The sequence below is a fragment of the Hippichthys cyanospilos genome, chromosome 1 (genome assembly GCF_059441005.1).
Source record: "Hippichthys cyanospilos isolate Australia breed blue-spotted pipefish chromosome 1, RoL_Hcya_1.0, whole genome shotgun sequence".
Taxonomy (NCBI): Eukaryota; Metazoa; Chordata; class Actinopteri; order Syngnathiformes; family Syngnathidae; genus Hippichthys; species Hippichthys cyanospilos.
The window spans coordinates 23,655,783-23,672,540 of NC_142369.1; the positions used below are offsets into that span (position 1 = coordinate 23,655,783).

The window sequence follows — 16,758 nt, forward strand, 5'->3', positions numbered from 1 at the left end:
CTTAAAGAATGCCTCATGCGAACTCGATAAACCTCTGTACCATACCAAATGTTCTATAGCGAAAACTCATCAAATTTAAGTATCGTTGCACCTCCTACTGCAGAATGTACTTTAACACCCTAAGAGTTTCCGATTTATAACTCTTGAAGATGGCCCTTAAAAGCGTGCGCGCGCGCACATGCACGCACAAACACACACATCGTCAAATACAATGTGTCTGCTGATCCCGATTAGATTTTCTATAATTAGGGCTTAATTAAGTCTTTATTATCCGTCAAAATGACACTTAATCCCTAAATCCTCTGTTCTAAGGTCTTGAAAATACTACAAACACAGTAAACAACATTGCTGTGGTTGATTAATTTGTAATTAGAGTTTTCTTATTTTAGTATAAAAGAGTAGAGGAAGTGCAAACAATCACTTTGCAGATGGTTGGTTTACTGTCAGAAGAAGCCTAGGCTGTGTGTTTTGTTTAGCAGTCATTATTTCATCAAAATGATCTGCTTAAAATATGTATTCAATTGAAAATAGTCATGTTTAATCTTCCACGGCGAATGTGCAATGTTATTCCTTTGCTGGGCGTTCATAAATAAACATTGACATTTATACCTATGGACAATTTCAACATGCGTGCTTTGAGATGCGGGAGGAATCTGGGGTATCCTACGCAAGCGGCGGCAGAACTTGAGCCCAGATTCAAACCTTGAACCACAGAATAGTGAGGCAGGCGTGCTAACCGCTAACACACTGTGCTGTTTCAAACTGGCACACGTGTTTGCCATTTCCTAATTTTCCTTCTGGTGAGCAAAGAAAAAAAAATACACACGCCTCAGAAGATTTGTCTGTTGTTCACAATACTATCTTCCAGTACATTGCTGTTGTTGTTTTGTTTTTTTTTCCCCATAATGTATGATGCATTAAAAAAAAAAAAAAGAACTGGATCAGTACCAAAGTACTGTATAATGGTTCCCACTCTGATAGGTGCCCCACCCCTTCTTGAAGTTGACTGGAAATCAGTTCAGTCAATTTTTGTGATGCTGGTAACATACAAACAAACATCAAAACCAAGCGCAGGCGTAGCAGACATTAAAACAAGGTGGCCCAGCACTTGAGCTATTAATATTTCAGACCGTCAGGGAAAATGATCAGCCTTGATGAATAAAACAAAACATCTAATGGGTATGACCAGGTTGAGAACCTAAGTGAATAAATGATGTTGGAGAGCAAGAGCAAGGGAATAAATGCTGCGTGTTTGTACTCAATTGTAAAACGTAGAACAATATATTCAGCTGGTTTCCAAGATAAGGAAATATACCGCATATTACATTCACATTGACTTCCAGGCCAGAATGTGGTTAGCAGCAGACTGACTGCACGAGTACGCCAACAAGCTGAGAAGCAGAATAAGAAATCTCAACATTAAGAGAAAAAAAACAACACAAGAAGAAGCCAACTTGACAAGAGAAGAAAAAAGATTTGCTTGTGAAGACTTAGCGCTCTAGAGATGGAGGCAGAACCTGATGGCTATCTATGTGACGGTTCACATTTTATGACGCTATTAAATAAGCCGCTGACTAGCACAGAAACAGGCCAAGTGCGGCGCAGGCCATTAATAACGGACATAAACCTCAGAAAATGGACTGTCCTATCGGCGGGGCGCGACGGAGCGAGGCTCGTCGGCGAGATTCATATTCGCCGAGAGCAATAGAGGAGACGCCCGGTACCAGACCAATTTTAATTCGCTTTTCTGTAGGTTGAAGAAGAAGAAAGACTCGAGCTGCATCTTCTTATAACATACGCTAAAATAAATTAACTGTTTCATACTGTCCGTGTGGATAGGCTAAATTATGCATTGAAATGCGCGCCACAGAGATTGTAAAATATTGCTCCATTTCTAATAAAACTCGTGACGACGGTTCCTTCCTCTTAATGCCACACTGTTAAAAAAAGAGTTGAGTGAACTCAAAATTTCAAGGCCACAAATTTTGATGATATGTTAAGTTGGGCTACAAATTAAACTGTTGTAAAATGTTTAAAATCACGCTAGTTTTTTATCATTTGTTTCCATCAGCTTCAAAAAAAAAAAAAGACTATACGGAATTTTAATTGTGGCTTGTACTGTGCCCCAATATTTTGTGTTATTCATCCTATTCTCTTGTCCTTCATATCTTTTGTGTTTGATCATAATAAGATGCCTTCAAACATTTGACTTCACTTTTAGTAACTGAATCCAATTCAAAATGCTTGGTGAGTCCAACATCAAACCTTCACATGTGATACTGCTTAATTCTTATTTAGCTGTTGTTGTTTTTTTTTTCACTCTATACATAACAATTACTGGTAATATCAAGGACATTAATATACTCTAATACTCTATTATTCAATTAATCAATAGAATAACTGATTCTAGAAATAGTTGATAGTGACAGGCCTAATACTAACTATCAGGGTGTTTACATGCAGTCAATAATTCTCGTGTTTTTTAAAGGCCATAGAAATGCCCACAATACATAGGGTCATGTATTTTAAACCTGAATAATTTTCTAGCCCAAATACGTAGTCACGTAAACACATCTGGATTATCTCTTGGGTCATTCATTTGTGTTCTACGCATGCTCGAAACCACAAGGAATTGGAGTCCTTTCGATGCCAAAATATGCAAGATATACGCCTTGATGATGCTTTTTTGCTGAAGCAAGATGTGTTCAGAAATGATTCAGAAATGTTATACTTTAGGTGTTTGAGAGATGGGGCATTAATAGCGTCTTCCTCTAAAATATTGTAAGTATAAGTACTTGCTGGGAATTTTGCCAAACACTTTGCACACTGTCTAGCAAACATGTGGACTCTGCATCTGAAAGGTTTGGACAAAAGCTATCATATCTATCAAACCTAGTCCGCGGTCACTCATTTCAACACAGCATCTCTGCCCCTCCCTTCCTTCGCTTTCCACTCCAGTCCCCGTGTGACTGTTTTAGTGCTTACTCCAGCGCTAAAAAACCCACTTCAATTGTTAGGCACTAATATGCTAAGATGTCACGCTCTGCAGAAGTCATTCTCAGCTGAAGTGAGATGTCATGACTGACAATGAAGAGCCGTTCAAAAGCCTCGATTTGTTCATGAACGTCACGTCACTATTCATTCGCTCAACTTGACAAATAGGCATCATGTTTCCGTACAATTTCAGGCTAGCTCGCATGGGCTCGCTACAGTTGACAAAGTGGGGTAATAGTGTTGGAATATCTGGCTTAACGTGCCGATGTTCTGTGTTTGAATCTCTTATCTTGTCAGTTGGGATATGCTCCACTTCGCCAGTGACCCCAATGAGGACAAGTGCAATGGAAAATGGATGGGCATAGATGGATGAAACCAAATGGACTAAGAGAGAAACATGCATCGCAGCCAACTTCCTATTCCCGACTGAGAGCAATAGCGGCAGCTAGAATGACTCGCATAATAGTAGTTTTAACCGGAATCTTGGACATGGGCGGCACGGTATCATAAGAATCAAAATAAAAGGGCAACGCGGCGGCAGGCTGGTCTGCCTCACAGTTCAGAGGTTGAATTCCAGCTTGCCCGGCCTGACTGTGTGGCGTTTGCCCGCGTGGGTTACCTCCAGGCACTCTGGCTTCCTCCCACATTACGAAAACATGCCTGCAAGGGACTGCGACTGGCAGCCCCCACAGAACTAAAATGTTCTCATTTGTGATTAGAGTTTCATGAAAAGAGCAAAAGTTTATGGTTAGATACTGATTGCTGTCGCCTCGCTGACGCTGCTTTTGGATGTCACCGGTGACAATAAATCATAATTGCATTATTTACTCAGCTAACCTGGGGCAGCCCCCAATTAAACTGCTCTTGACATAAATGTTTTGCCGAGACTCATGCACACACACAAAAGAAAAACATTACTGACTATATCAATGGCCAATTGTTCCGTGCATAGGTCACTTTCTCCGTCATTGAAATGTACTTATATTGTTAATTATCTACTCGAACCTTATGTTCGTAATGAATTTTGTTGACACCTGGTTCATTAAAACTGTCAGTTTTAGAATGTTGTGCATCTTAGCAGAAATATTTGTATTAAAGAATGCTTCTGGCAACAAATACAAATAGCCTACCAGGTATGCAGAAAATTTTAATTGGTTCTTGAGTTTGATGAGATGCAAAAAACAGAGAATCCAGTTGTAAATGATCATCAAAATTAGAGCAACAGAACAAACAGGCAAACATGTTCATGTTGCTCAAAAAAAGTCCAGTTTAAACATAACATCTATACTTTTATCCACTAAAAGCGCGGGGCAAAAGTATTAAAATTATCTGTACATTTTCTTGCAAATGTGGGATTATTCAGTGAATTCGCAGAAGATCATAATACTAATGTTCCTTAAAAATTGTCCACAAAATAATTGCGTTTTTTGAAAATGTTTAGTTTGAATGACACCTCAGCCATTTTGGACAAAACAAGGATAATTGTTCAGTCACACTTGCTCAAAATGGCAGCCGTATCTATCCCACAGTAAAGCATGGTTTCGAAACGTGTACTATTAGTTTCGCCGAAAGCGAATCTGTTTTTATTGGGATTAAAAATACATATTTTCTTCATTATTTACACCAGTGCATTTATGAAGTGAGAGCAGCGGTAGAAAATTGCGTTGTGACGTCATGCTATGTGGAGATGCCTTTATTGTTCTCGCTCCTTATATGAGCGAGCAAAGATGTTTACGTTGCTCCCCTCGTATTCTCGATTCTAGCAATAAAATGCAGTTGCAGTAGTCGGGTTGTATTATTTCGATTAATCCGTTGTGAAGATATCTTGGCTGATTTTGGACTGGTGTTGTAGTATCTAGTGACATTCTGGAGCCGCTGTCTGTCCAAGGCCTTGGCTAATATCGCCACCGCCGACGAATATGTATTGACGTCCTGAGCCTGAAATGGTTGCGATTTTGATCCAGCGCAAGGTTTTCAAAGACCGTGATATTCCACTTACTTGTAAGTGTCAATAAGCACTTTGGAGGAGGAAAATGTTTGCAGCCTTGTTGAAAATGCACTCACGGTTGATATACTCACATCAAAATTGATGTGTGCGCAAGTTTTATTTGCCACTTCCCTCCAACTGTATACTATCTCCTCCGCATCTCATCATTCCCTTCCCACCCTTTCTCTCTCGTGTGTGTGTGGGTGCGCGCCCTTAGGTGGGAGGTCACACCATGTTGCCAATCCGCTGGATGCCTCCCGAGAGCATCATGTACAGGAAGTTCACCACGGAGAGTGATGTATGGAGCCTGGGGGTGGTCCTCTGGGAGATCTTCACCTATGGCAAGCAACCCTGGTACCAGCTCTCCAATAATGAGGTACACTGAGTGAGACCTTCTTTCTGCTTCTAATAGTGGACAGAATTTTTGACCCAGAGTAATGAACTGTAATTAGACCACAGTGGACATATTTTGATGGTAGGTTGAACAAGCTGATGGCTTAGGGGATATTTTGAAAATAGTATCCCCTAACTAACCCCCGATAGGTTTGATGATGTGAAAAAAATGCGCAAATGGTCTTCATTTACCTAGGCAATGTTTACCGGTGCTCATGTTGCTGAAAATTATTCAGTTACGCAACACGAACGCTTTGGTCCTATAATTAATGTGATTCAGTTATATGGCAGAACAGCATTTTTTAAACATATAAATACAGTCATTAGAACTTGGCAGCAGAATCACATTTTATACTCATTTGTTGTTGTTCTGTACAGGCAAGTATGTATCTAAATGTAACAACATTTGTGTTTTTGTACAATCTTTTGGTTGGAATTGAACTCACATAATTTTTCATATTGGTTGTGATAAAAGTACTTTTTTTTTTTACACTTTTCATCCAAACTATTTTGCCATATTTATACGTTTGTGCAAAAGCACATACGCTAATGTACATATGTTCATGGGAAATAAGTTTTTTAACGTATTTTTTTTTGTTTGTTTTTGTTTTTCTCTCTCTTTTTCATGCATTTAACAATCTTTTTATTATTATTATTATTATTATTATTATTATTATTATTATTATTATTATTACTATACAGTCATAAACGTTCTTTTTTTTTTCTTATTACCTGTACATGCACTGGAAATTTAACAACAGCATTTGTACAATCTCCTCCCAAAAACACGTTGACCAGTGTACTTAATGTATATTAATGTATAGTCTTATAAGTTTAATAAGCTAATGCAGGATTTTCCCTTTTTTGACTTTGTTGCTCACACAAAAAAAAACAATCATCAAAATTGAATGTAAAAGCGGAGAGTTTGTAGAATTGCTTGTTTGCATTTCGGATTGACTTGCTTTTCCTGCAGTAACCATTTGACTTTCAAAGGCCATTCAAAGATGACAACCAATATGCTCACATGCTCAGTTTATGACCTCACATTGAGAGTCTTTTGAATATTTAATAGGGCATACAAATCTCCCTTTTCTTAGGCCTTAACCCAATTTCGGGGAAAGGCAGCCATCTTAAGCACTTCAGCCTGCCCTTACACATTTCTGACCTCTCGAGTCATTTTCCAAGTCACTCTGGTTACATCCACGTCTAACCTTTGGCCCTTCACCATCCCTTTTACATCCATCCTTTCAACTCCCGACCTGAAAGGGATCAGCGCAGGAATTGATGAGGTTGCATGGCGGTATCTAATGTTTGTAAATCCTTTTCTAGGGTACTGGTTACTATGGAAAGATTATTATTTGTCCAATACAATGTATGTATTTCATGAGCAAAAAGAAATGATTATCGAAAGTTTCCATTCACTTCATGCAGTTTAAGGAAAAATGCTATAGTGGTAAACATGTGGACTATATTGCTTTTTTTTTTTTTTACTTCTCAATTATATATTTACAGTTGATATATATATATATATATATATATATATATATATATATATATATATATATATATATATATATATATATATATATATGTGTGTGTGTGTGTGTGTGTGTGTGTTTGTGGGTGGGTGTGAAAAATGATGAATTTGCAAGGACAATTATGTCGTTTTTGATTGACACTGTCAGAGAGTAACAAGAGGCAAGTAGCGGGATTGTTCGACACAGCTCTTGAATTAGACAGTGGCACTACAGAAAGTCGTGTGTGATATCAAAGCATCTTTGAAGATTTTCTCTCTTGTACGGGCGCCGAGAATCAACGCCGGATCTGCGTGCTTGTCAGTTCCAATTGCATCTGACTTCATCATATGGGTTAATAATTCATAGATGCCGACGTTTTTTTATGCCGTTCGTGTGCGGCGAGGTGAAGCTCCATCGCCTTCAGCAAGCATTCACCTGGCTTTGTGTGCCCCCTCTCCCTAGGTGATTGAATGCATCACCCAGGGCAGGGTGCTGCAGCGCCCCAGGACCTGCCCCAAAGAGGTATACGACCTTATGCTGGGCTGCTGGCAGCGGGAGCCCCACATGAGACTCAACATCAAGGAGATCCACGGCTTGCTCCTCAACCTGGCCAAAGCCTCACCCGTCTATCTGGACATACTTGGATGAACGTAGAGGGGAGCGCCAGGAGTCACTGTACAGGATGTGAAAACAACTTTAAAAGGCAATCAAAAGGAAAAAAAAAAGAATAAACCACCCCCACCCCCCTTTTTCCTTCTCATTTTTCCTAAAAAGAAAAAAAAAAAAAGAGAGATGGCAAAGCTTCTTTTGGAACGCTCCGCTGGACTTAACCGAGTGACTCATTTCAACAGGGAATGCTTCGTGGAGCTTTTCCATGTAAATATGTTTGAAGGTTGCTGTTTTTTGGTGTGCAAATGGCTCCATGCAATATTGAGCCCAAATGACAGTTACCACCCCAGCTCCATTGATTAGCCCCCGTCAACACACGCATACACACACATGCATGCACGCACCACCGTTTCATTGTTCAATGTCAGCCCTCAAGAAATGAGAAGGGCCAAATTTTCTTACGGCAAATTTCCTTGATTGAATATTGGCAAAGTAGCCATCATTTATTGATTTCATTATATTATTATTTTGTAAAAAAGTGAACATTTTGAATTGCATAGATTTATATGCATTAAATTTGTATGACTTTTCCATCACCTAGACCCTTACATATTTCATCAAAATATCCAAACGCGCACCCAACAGAGTGCTGAAAGAACTAATTATTAGGATAGAACATGCACAAAAATAGTATGCAAAATTATTTATTTCTTTGGATGTATTATTTACAGTTAATATATTGTCTACATTTTTGTACAATTGAGTCCTATTTATTTTAGTTTCATTATTTACTCTTATAATTTATTTTCTAATGAAACAAAAAAAAATCCTGAAGAAATGTCACTGAAAGATCTATCCAGGATGAAGTTATATGTCAAAATTCAAACCTGCAACTCAGAGCTAAACAACTTACTTAGGACTGATAGCAGCCAAGTCGCTAAAAACACTGAGGCGGCGCATGCAGAGTGATGTTCTATATTTTTTTCGCCCAGGGAACTTCACTCCATTCATTTTCTGTCACCTTCCAACCTAATTCTATGCTTGTAGTATTTCCTTCACTCTTGTTCCTGTTTCTTACTTCTTAGATTGGCTAGACTGGAGTATAGTCGATGGCTTGACGGCAATATGGCAATCCCCAATCCTTGATCTTCTAAAAGCAAGACTGCACTGCTCAGCTTGCTATGCACATTGTGTGTAGACTAACATGATGACCACCCAAGGCAACACACACACATACACACACACATATGTTGAAAAGTAACAGATGCTTCAGTTCTGCTGGTGCCAAGGTTCAATTGATTGACGTGGCAACGGCTGCGCGAGGTTCATGGCGGTTAGGGTCAAATGAGTCGGCGCTTGTGGCTTTGTTGCAGATTAGCTGCTGGAAACCAATTCTTAATGCAAAGCTTCAGAGGAACTTTTAATGTATACAGTAATCCTACGCAGTAGTAAAGGTGATAAGTCGCATAGCAAAAAGTTAGTTAACCATATTTAAGACTTTGACAGTCAGAGGAACTTCACTCCAGTCACTTTCCACCCCTTTGTAATTTTCTTTTACCAACTTGACAATGTCCCACAGTTCCCTCTCATTCATGTGGATTTTGCATCTCCATGGCAATATATAGGAGCGAAATTTTACTGCAGCCCCTTTGTCAGCACAACAATAGATGGAGTCTTTAATAGATTTTTTTTTTTCAATTTAACTCATTCACTGCCTGCCATTTAAGAAAATGTCATCGGCTTTCGGGGCTCTGACAATGCCGAGTCCCGATTCCATACCCCAGCAATACATTGAGGACAGGAGAAAAAGAGTGTCCACGTTTTCTTATTACAATAGTTTTGCTTTATTCGACAAGAGTGCACACCACCTTTTATATGGCGAGTAAAGTGATTTAACCAAGTAGCCTAAAACATTTAAACGTTCCCCCACTGACTGTATGTTTCCTGCTATGTTGCCATGTTGTGCTACACTTTTTTTTTCTTTTGGAAATTCGTGTACTTTTCTAGCCCTTAACGTGATATACATAGGAATAAATAAAATATTTTTTTCCTAACCTTGATCTTTTTCCCCTGAGTCCAATCAGATGAAATTGACGTGAATACCGATCACATGATCAGGAACTGGGCATCCCTAATAAAAACATAAACCTACCAAATGACATTTTACATTCTTTTATAATCAGCAGAGGGAAAACAAGGTAGGCTAATAACATTCAGTCACTTCTCCCACTGGACTCAAACTGTGTTGATCTCATATCCAAAATGGGGCATTTTCATCATCTACTGGTTGTGCTCCATTGAAGTTGTTCCCACCTTGGACACTTCCTGTGGAGTAGAATTATATACTCTCCCACGCATTCCTGTTGAAAAAATGTTTACTTGTCAATGGCAGTGAATGAGTTAATAAATAGTGTCAGCTTCATATTTTATTAAAAAAAAGAAAGAAAAAAGGTGCCCACCCTGTCTCAAAGCTAGCAGATGTGGGGTCAGATATGTGGCAGGTGCGGTTCCTCTGGTCAACTCCAATTAAATGGCCAAGCCTCTTAGCACTCAGACATGCTTCAAAATCGCGAGTGTGCGTGTTACCTTCTCTCGCTGTCCTCCGTCTTTACATACATACACACGCGCACACATGCGCACGCGCGCACACACATGCACACTCGCTGAAAGACACTCACGACGGTCCGAGGAGGAAATTGAATTGTGCATGTTTTATTATTTGAGCGCTGCAGTCCTCTGTAATGGTGTAATGTATATTTCATTACGGGGCCTAATGGGCTCCATTAGCGCGGGCCTCCTCGCAGACATTCAAGACTTATTGTTTTATGGCACAGGGGTACAGGACGACGGAGAGGGATGAGGAGATGGGGTGGGGGATCGGTGCAAGGAGTCAAGGGGTTGGGGGGGAAGGTTGAACGTATGACGGGGGAGCAGCAGAGTAAGGGTGGGGTGTCACCGCCAGATAGTAAGCATCCTCGGGGAGTTGGTGAATGTGAGCATCCATCATTTTGCAACACATTCACTACACACCAGGAGTGGCCAAAGGATTTATCGTCAAGTCTTTTTTCCCCATAGGACTGGCTAGCAACAATTTCAGGGTGAGCTCGCATAAGCCGAGATCTTTTCCAGCTCACCCGTCACCCTGATGAGGACTATGGCGATTGAAAATGTTAGGTGAATGCGACCGAACAGGAGTGAGCTAGGCAGTGATTAGTTGGAAAATATGATCATGTAATATTTATTTAACCTTTTAAGCTCATTCAATCATTTGTGACTTTACTTTTCCAAATAAAATTGCTAGTAAAATGAGTAATTTTCCTCGACATTTAACAATTTATTCTATCAGAAATGTTAGCAATGAAGGATTTAATTCATTTAAAAAATATGTCATAAAAATTGGCTCAAAATGATTTATCATTAAAAGAAACAAGAAAATCAAAATCCCAATACCTGCTACACACACACACACAGTTACATACACATATACAGCCATCTGCATGCTTCAAGTTCCACTGTAAATACAACATGCATGAAAGGATTTTATTTTTTACATTACTATATAAAGAGCAAAAAAAGCATCCAATCATAGCCTCGGCCATTTTGTGTCCAGAAACCTTCATGTGACAATAACGATGATAAATTTTAATATGATGTGGAAATAGAAATCTTCATTTAATGACAACAGCACTTGATGGTATTGATGTTTGTGTATTTGACTTGATGGCTTGTTTTATTCAGTTGATTTGTCGTCCTAATATATATATATATATATATATATATATATATATATATATATATATATATATATATATATATATATATATATATATATATATATATATATATATATATATATATATATATATGAAAGCTTTTTGCAAGTTTTCTTTTCCATGGTTGCCTTTATGCAGCCGTAGATACTGATGAAGCCTTTTTAAATGTATTTCATGGTGTTCAAGTTATAAAAAAAATCCAGCTGCATTAGCACACAACCCCTCCTGGCAATAATGCAGAGGCAGAGTTCATGCTGGGTAAACAGAAATTAAACAATAATAATAACAATACAAATCTCCCCCTGCTTCATACAAAAAATCAGATGCCACTGCTTCATCACCTAAGACAACTGTAAAGTGTTATTTTCAGATTTTGTTTGCGCAAGATTTTGGTACTACTATCTGTGATAATGTGGATGGAATATTTTACTGTCCTATTTTTGTCATTTTGTCCAGTAACAAGAAAGTTACTGTATCCCCGCTTCACAAAGAAAATTGTGGAATCCAATATGTCGATTCATAATGACTCAGAATCAAAATGGTATGGTCCTGTCAGCACTTGTCCAGTTGTCCCCCACATTTTTTTGAGTTTTGTTTTGTTCTTTCAGTTATTATGCAAGTGTTAACCACCCCAGAAAGCCAATGGTAGAGTCCCATCCGTTTATGGCTAACAGTTCTATCAGAGGAGATTTTCTCTGTTGGTGGAGTCAAGTTGCAACCATTTTCCTGTCACACTGGAATCATTTTCCTGTCACACTGGAATAATTCAAATGATTCAGTCTGGAATCAGGAGGGAGCCCACTGGCCAACAAATGGACAACTTGCAACTGTGGCGCTCTAGGTTTGTTGTTGGTTTTTTTTTTTTCTCTCTCTCTCTAACTTTTGTTACCTGTCCCTCCTTGGTGAGTGACATTCTGGTTTGATATCTTTTCAACAATGAAATTGTTTCTACCTGGTGGACAACGGTGACAGTGGCATCGTTTTGAGTCAAGACAAACATAGAGGAGATAACTGCTGTATGAACAGAGGGAGTGACAATCAAAGACTTTGGACTTTCTCTCCTCTTCAAGTGACCTATTGTACCATAGACTCTTTTCCTCTTCTATGCTGCCTATACTGTATGTGTATGTATGTCTCTAGAAGTGCTTCTTTTCCTTAGTTTGTTTGTTTTTTGTTTTGTTTTTTTGGTAAAACAGAAAATCAAAGTGGCAAAGAATGAACTACAACACAAGAAAACATGTATAAATGTGAATAAGCTGTCAAAGCAAACAAAGAGTTGCTCACTGTGTATGAGATTGTGTTGCCATGTCCTTTATCAACTCTACACAACACATAAAGGCGCAAAATGGCGAAGAGTCACGTGAACTCATGGTAATTTATTGAGAAACGTACAAGTGAAGCGTCAGAATGTAAAGAGATTGGCATACAACAATTTGAGCTGGGGCTTGGAAAGTATGGTCTTGAACTAGTGCGTTAACTGCTGGAAAGTAAGTACAAGTAACTTCAAAACTGTAATGCAATATTTATTACCGTATCTTCTGCACTATAAGGCGCACCGAATTACAAAGCCTACTTGATCAGTTCATTCCCCATCTACAAATCCCAATCTCAATATCGATCCATATATAAGGCGTACCGGATTATAAGGCGCACCATCAGCTTAAAAAAAAAAAAATAAGGCTTTTAGGTGTGCCTTATAGTGCAGAAAATACCGTACTTATTACTCTTATTTCAACGTAATTAGTTACATTACAATTTACTGTATTTGAAATGTAATGCATTGCATTACTTTTAGATTACTCTCAATATTAGGCAATTTTAGGCTCAATATTTTTATTGAGCAGGCTGCAATAAACGTTTCCATATGCTGCTACAATAACAAATTATTGAGCTGAGATCTCTCAGCATAGTTGAACATGAACAAAAATACAACTGCTTCAACAAATGGCAGCTGAACTCTTTCAAAGTTGAACATGAAAAAAAATAATTGCCAACACTGCCAACCGATGTCGCGGGGATGGAAAGGCGCACTTTTCAAATAGCAACAAGCAAAGCAATCAATCGTGATGGCAATGTTACTTCATGGCATCAATGACCTCCGCTTTGGTTTTCTTGTAAAGTGTTGGAACCACTGTGCGATTTCAGTGATGTCGTGACAGGCTGTCACGCTCAAGGGTGTCAATTTGCAGCCGAAGTCCACTCCCTTCCACCGTCCAAAATGGCTTCATATTGTACTCTTCTTCTTCTCAATTAGCGGTGGGTTGCAAACAACGGTTAGGTGCATACCGCCACCTACTTTATGAGAGAGTAGCATGCAAGCCTAATTATCTGCCTAGTTGCCTTCCGTTGCACTTCTAACTCAATAAGGAAATTCAAAAGAAATGAATCTCATGGCTTGCGCGTGCGAGAAATCTCCTGGTGTTCAATCTCGCAAGATCATCGCGCGAGAGCTCGTCCCATCCCTAATTGCAATGCATTGCATTACTCTCATTTGTAACGAGCACAATATAACTATGATTTCTGCGTAGTATATTACACTGCCTCGTTACAGCAAAAAGTAATGCATTACAGTAATTACATTACTTTTGGAATGCATTACTTACACAATTACAGTAATTACATTACTTTTGTAATGCATTACTCCTAGTGCTAGTGCTAGTGCTGCATGCCTACATTCTAAATTTGTGGATTTGAGGTCACACATTTAATGTTTGGCCAGTTGTTGTGTCGAACAATGACTCCCTTCTGACAAGGAATTCCCACTGTGACTATTTCAACCAAGTCCAACAAAGATGAGAAAGGGGCACACTCTTTTTGAAGCCGTTCTTCAGCATTTCTAAATGCAAACTCAAATGCATTCTTACCCGGCAAGTAGAAAGCAGGCAAGGGCAGCGTCACTTTTAGATTTCTTCGCTCTAGGGCAGAGGCGTCAAACTCATTTTCGTCGTCGGCCATTATGTAGCAAGAACTTCCTTCATTGGGCCGATATGTTGAGGAAACCAAGTCGATTTTAAATTGCCTCATAGTATTATTAATGTACACAACAAATTGATGGCTTAGTTGTTTTGAAATCAGAAATAAAGCAGCCTAGTTTGTTCATTTATTGTTTACATTACTGTAACAGAACAAACCAAAAAATCTCAACTTTATTTTTCATTTTACACGACAAGCTAAAGTTTTGGAACAGAGTTTAGCAAGGGTCATGGAAACTTACATGATTTGCTTTTGCGGGCCACATAAAATGACGTGACGGGCCGGATTTGGCCCCCGGGCCTTGAGTTTGACACCTGTGCTCTAGGGTATTTTTGTTTTACGTTTATGTTGTAGGTGACTTTAAATGAGTAGAATAATTGTTGTCATGTAATTAGAGATCAAATAAATCCACTGCTCCATGTCTTGATACTTTTCAATGCTTTCTGCGTGGATTTTATGTGTGATTGGTACACAACCCAGAAAGACGGTTTCTCACAAGACGAAAAAACAACATTCAAAGCGCATTTAGAATTATGTTTCTGGTATGTGGACCTGTGACCAAAAGGTGTCAATGAAACATTCCAAGATTCAAGAGTTTTATTGTCATATGTTATAGCATTATTATACCACACAATGAAATTCGTATTCTGTTCACTTCCACCAGCAGGTGACTACATTCCATAATCGAGTAAATAAATAAATAGTAATAAAAATAGCAATAAATAGCGACATAACAACAAACAGAAACAATGGTGCTAATAATATAGTGCAAAATATCATGTAGTGCAAAATATTATTTATGATTAAATACTACTGAGGGTCTCTTTGAGATCTATTCATATTTGCCGGACATGTTATGACAACCTGTTCAAAACATTTGAAGGTAAAAATTTGATGAACTATTGCCAAAACTTTTGTATTTGACAAATACTCATTGTAATACATTCTGATTATCATTACACAAGCAACAGATAATGTACAATATCATATGATGTATCGATGTAGCGAGGCACTTGCAACTTGTTAAAAAAAAAAAAAAACGAGAAAACACTTTTTGCTGTGCATGAGTGACAGAGCGATGTGAACTTTTGACAAGTAGTTTTGAGATATTCAATTCTGCTTTGAGAAATATGCCAACTCCAGTCTAGTTTGAAACCCTAATTTGAAACTCTAACCCAAGTTTATTATCCAAGCATTACACATAATCAGATCAGACTGAACTTGCTCAGGAGACACACAATGACGTTTCCACGTGTGTCCTGATCCATATCTGTTAATCACCTCGTCTTTCACAGCCTTTACATGCCAGCTTTAGTTAACGGAGCGCAAATACCACAAAGGTCATGCTTAAGATTACCTTTGAGCTTCAATGCTTCCTGCTCAGGAGATGGATGAAAGTCGGCAGGGCACTTATTTACTATCGGGGGCTACTTTGTGAATATGAAAACAAATGACTTTCAAACAAACTCGTTGGGATTCTGACGGATGGAGAGAGAGAGAGAGAGAAAGAGAGAGAGAGAGAGAGGAGAGAGAGAGAGAGAGAGAGAGAGAGAGAGAGAGAGAGAGATAGATAGATAGATAGATAGATAGATAGATAGATAGATAGATAGATAGATAGATAGATAGATAGATAGATAGATAGATAGATAGATAGATAGATAGATAGATAGATAGATAGATAGATAGATAGATAGATAGATAGATAGATAGATAGATCATCGCAGGCCTTTTTTGCTATTCTCGACTTGGCATTCAGTCATGCACTTGCTGTTAACTACAGCTTGCTGTTGCTTTAATTTCACACTGGTCATCTCATCCTCGAAGATGCGACAGCTGTGGGGTAAAAAACTGTTGGTGGCAGGAAGAACTCGCACACACACACACAATGAGGTAAGAGAGTAGGGCAGATGCTTTGTAATGACGCCAGCTACAATTATCTAGTCATCATGGTCAAAAGAACCACACGTGCTTATTAAGGCTTCAACAGGCTCCGCTGCACCTGTGGGCCACATCAGCCACACCATGGGGAGGATGTGCGCGTGTGTGTCTGTGTGCATGTGCCTGGGGGGGTGCATATGCATGCGTGTGTATATGTGTGTGCGTACGTGCATGGAACAGCTTAATTTGTAGTTTTCTCTCGGAACATTCTAACAGGGCACCATTTGTTACTATAGTCAAAATGTCCTAGCTTGTTAGATTATAACTTCATTTTCATTGTCAGATCGCTTCATCTCTCTGTCTTTTGCAAGGTTTTTTGACAGGCCTTGCACATTTGTTTTGAACATCAAAGAAAATGAATAAAACATGCATACAGTGGATATAAAAATCTCACACGGCCCTGATAAAAATTCCCTTTTTTGTAATATCAAAATGTGAGCTCACGTAACATGACCTATAGTCTGTACAAACTCAATGAAGAAAAATAGTAAAAGCTTATGGAGGGAGAAAATTTAAAACTAAATCAAATAAAAGAATGCACTGAGATCATTTAATTGCCATCCTTTTGATCAGA

The 16,758-nt window shown here is 38.7% G+C and overlaps 1 protein-coding gene across 4 annotated transcripts in view; it reads left to right on the top strand.

The window, feature by feature from the left end:
• The window catches only part of ntrk2a (neurotrophic tyrosine kinase, receptor, type 2a), an 85,943-nt gene extending 75,585 nt beyond the window's left edge, over positions 1-10,358 (top strand). For all 4 annotated transcript variants that reach the window (XM_088415448.1, XM_088415456.1, XM_088415462.1 and 1 more), the window contains 2 exons: positions 5,199-5,357; positions 7,354-10,358. In XM_088415448.1, coding sequence (XP_088271574.1) covers positions 5,199-5,357; positions 7,354-7,539 — 345 coding nt within the window. In that variant the 3' untranslated portion in view covers positions 7,540-10,358. The remainder of the gene's footprint in view (positions 1-5,198; positions 5,358-7,353) is intronic.
• The last annotated feature ends 6,400 nt before the right edge of the window (positions 10,359-16,758 follow it).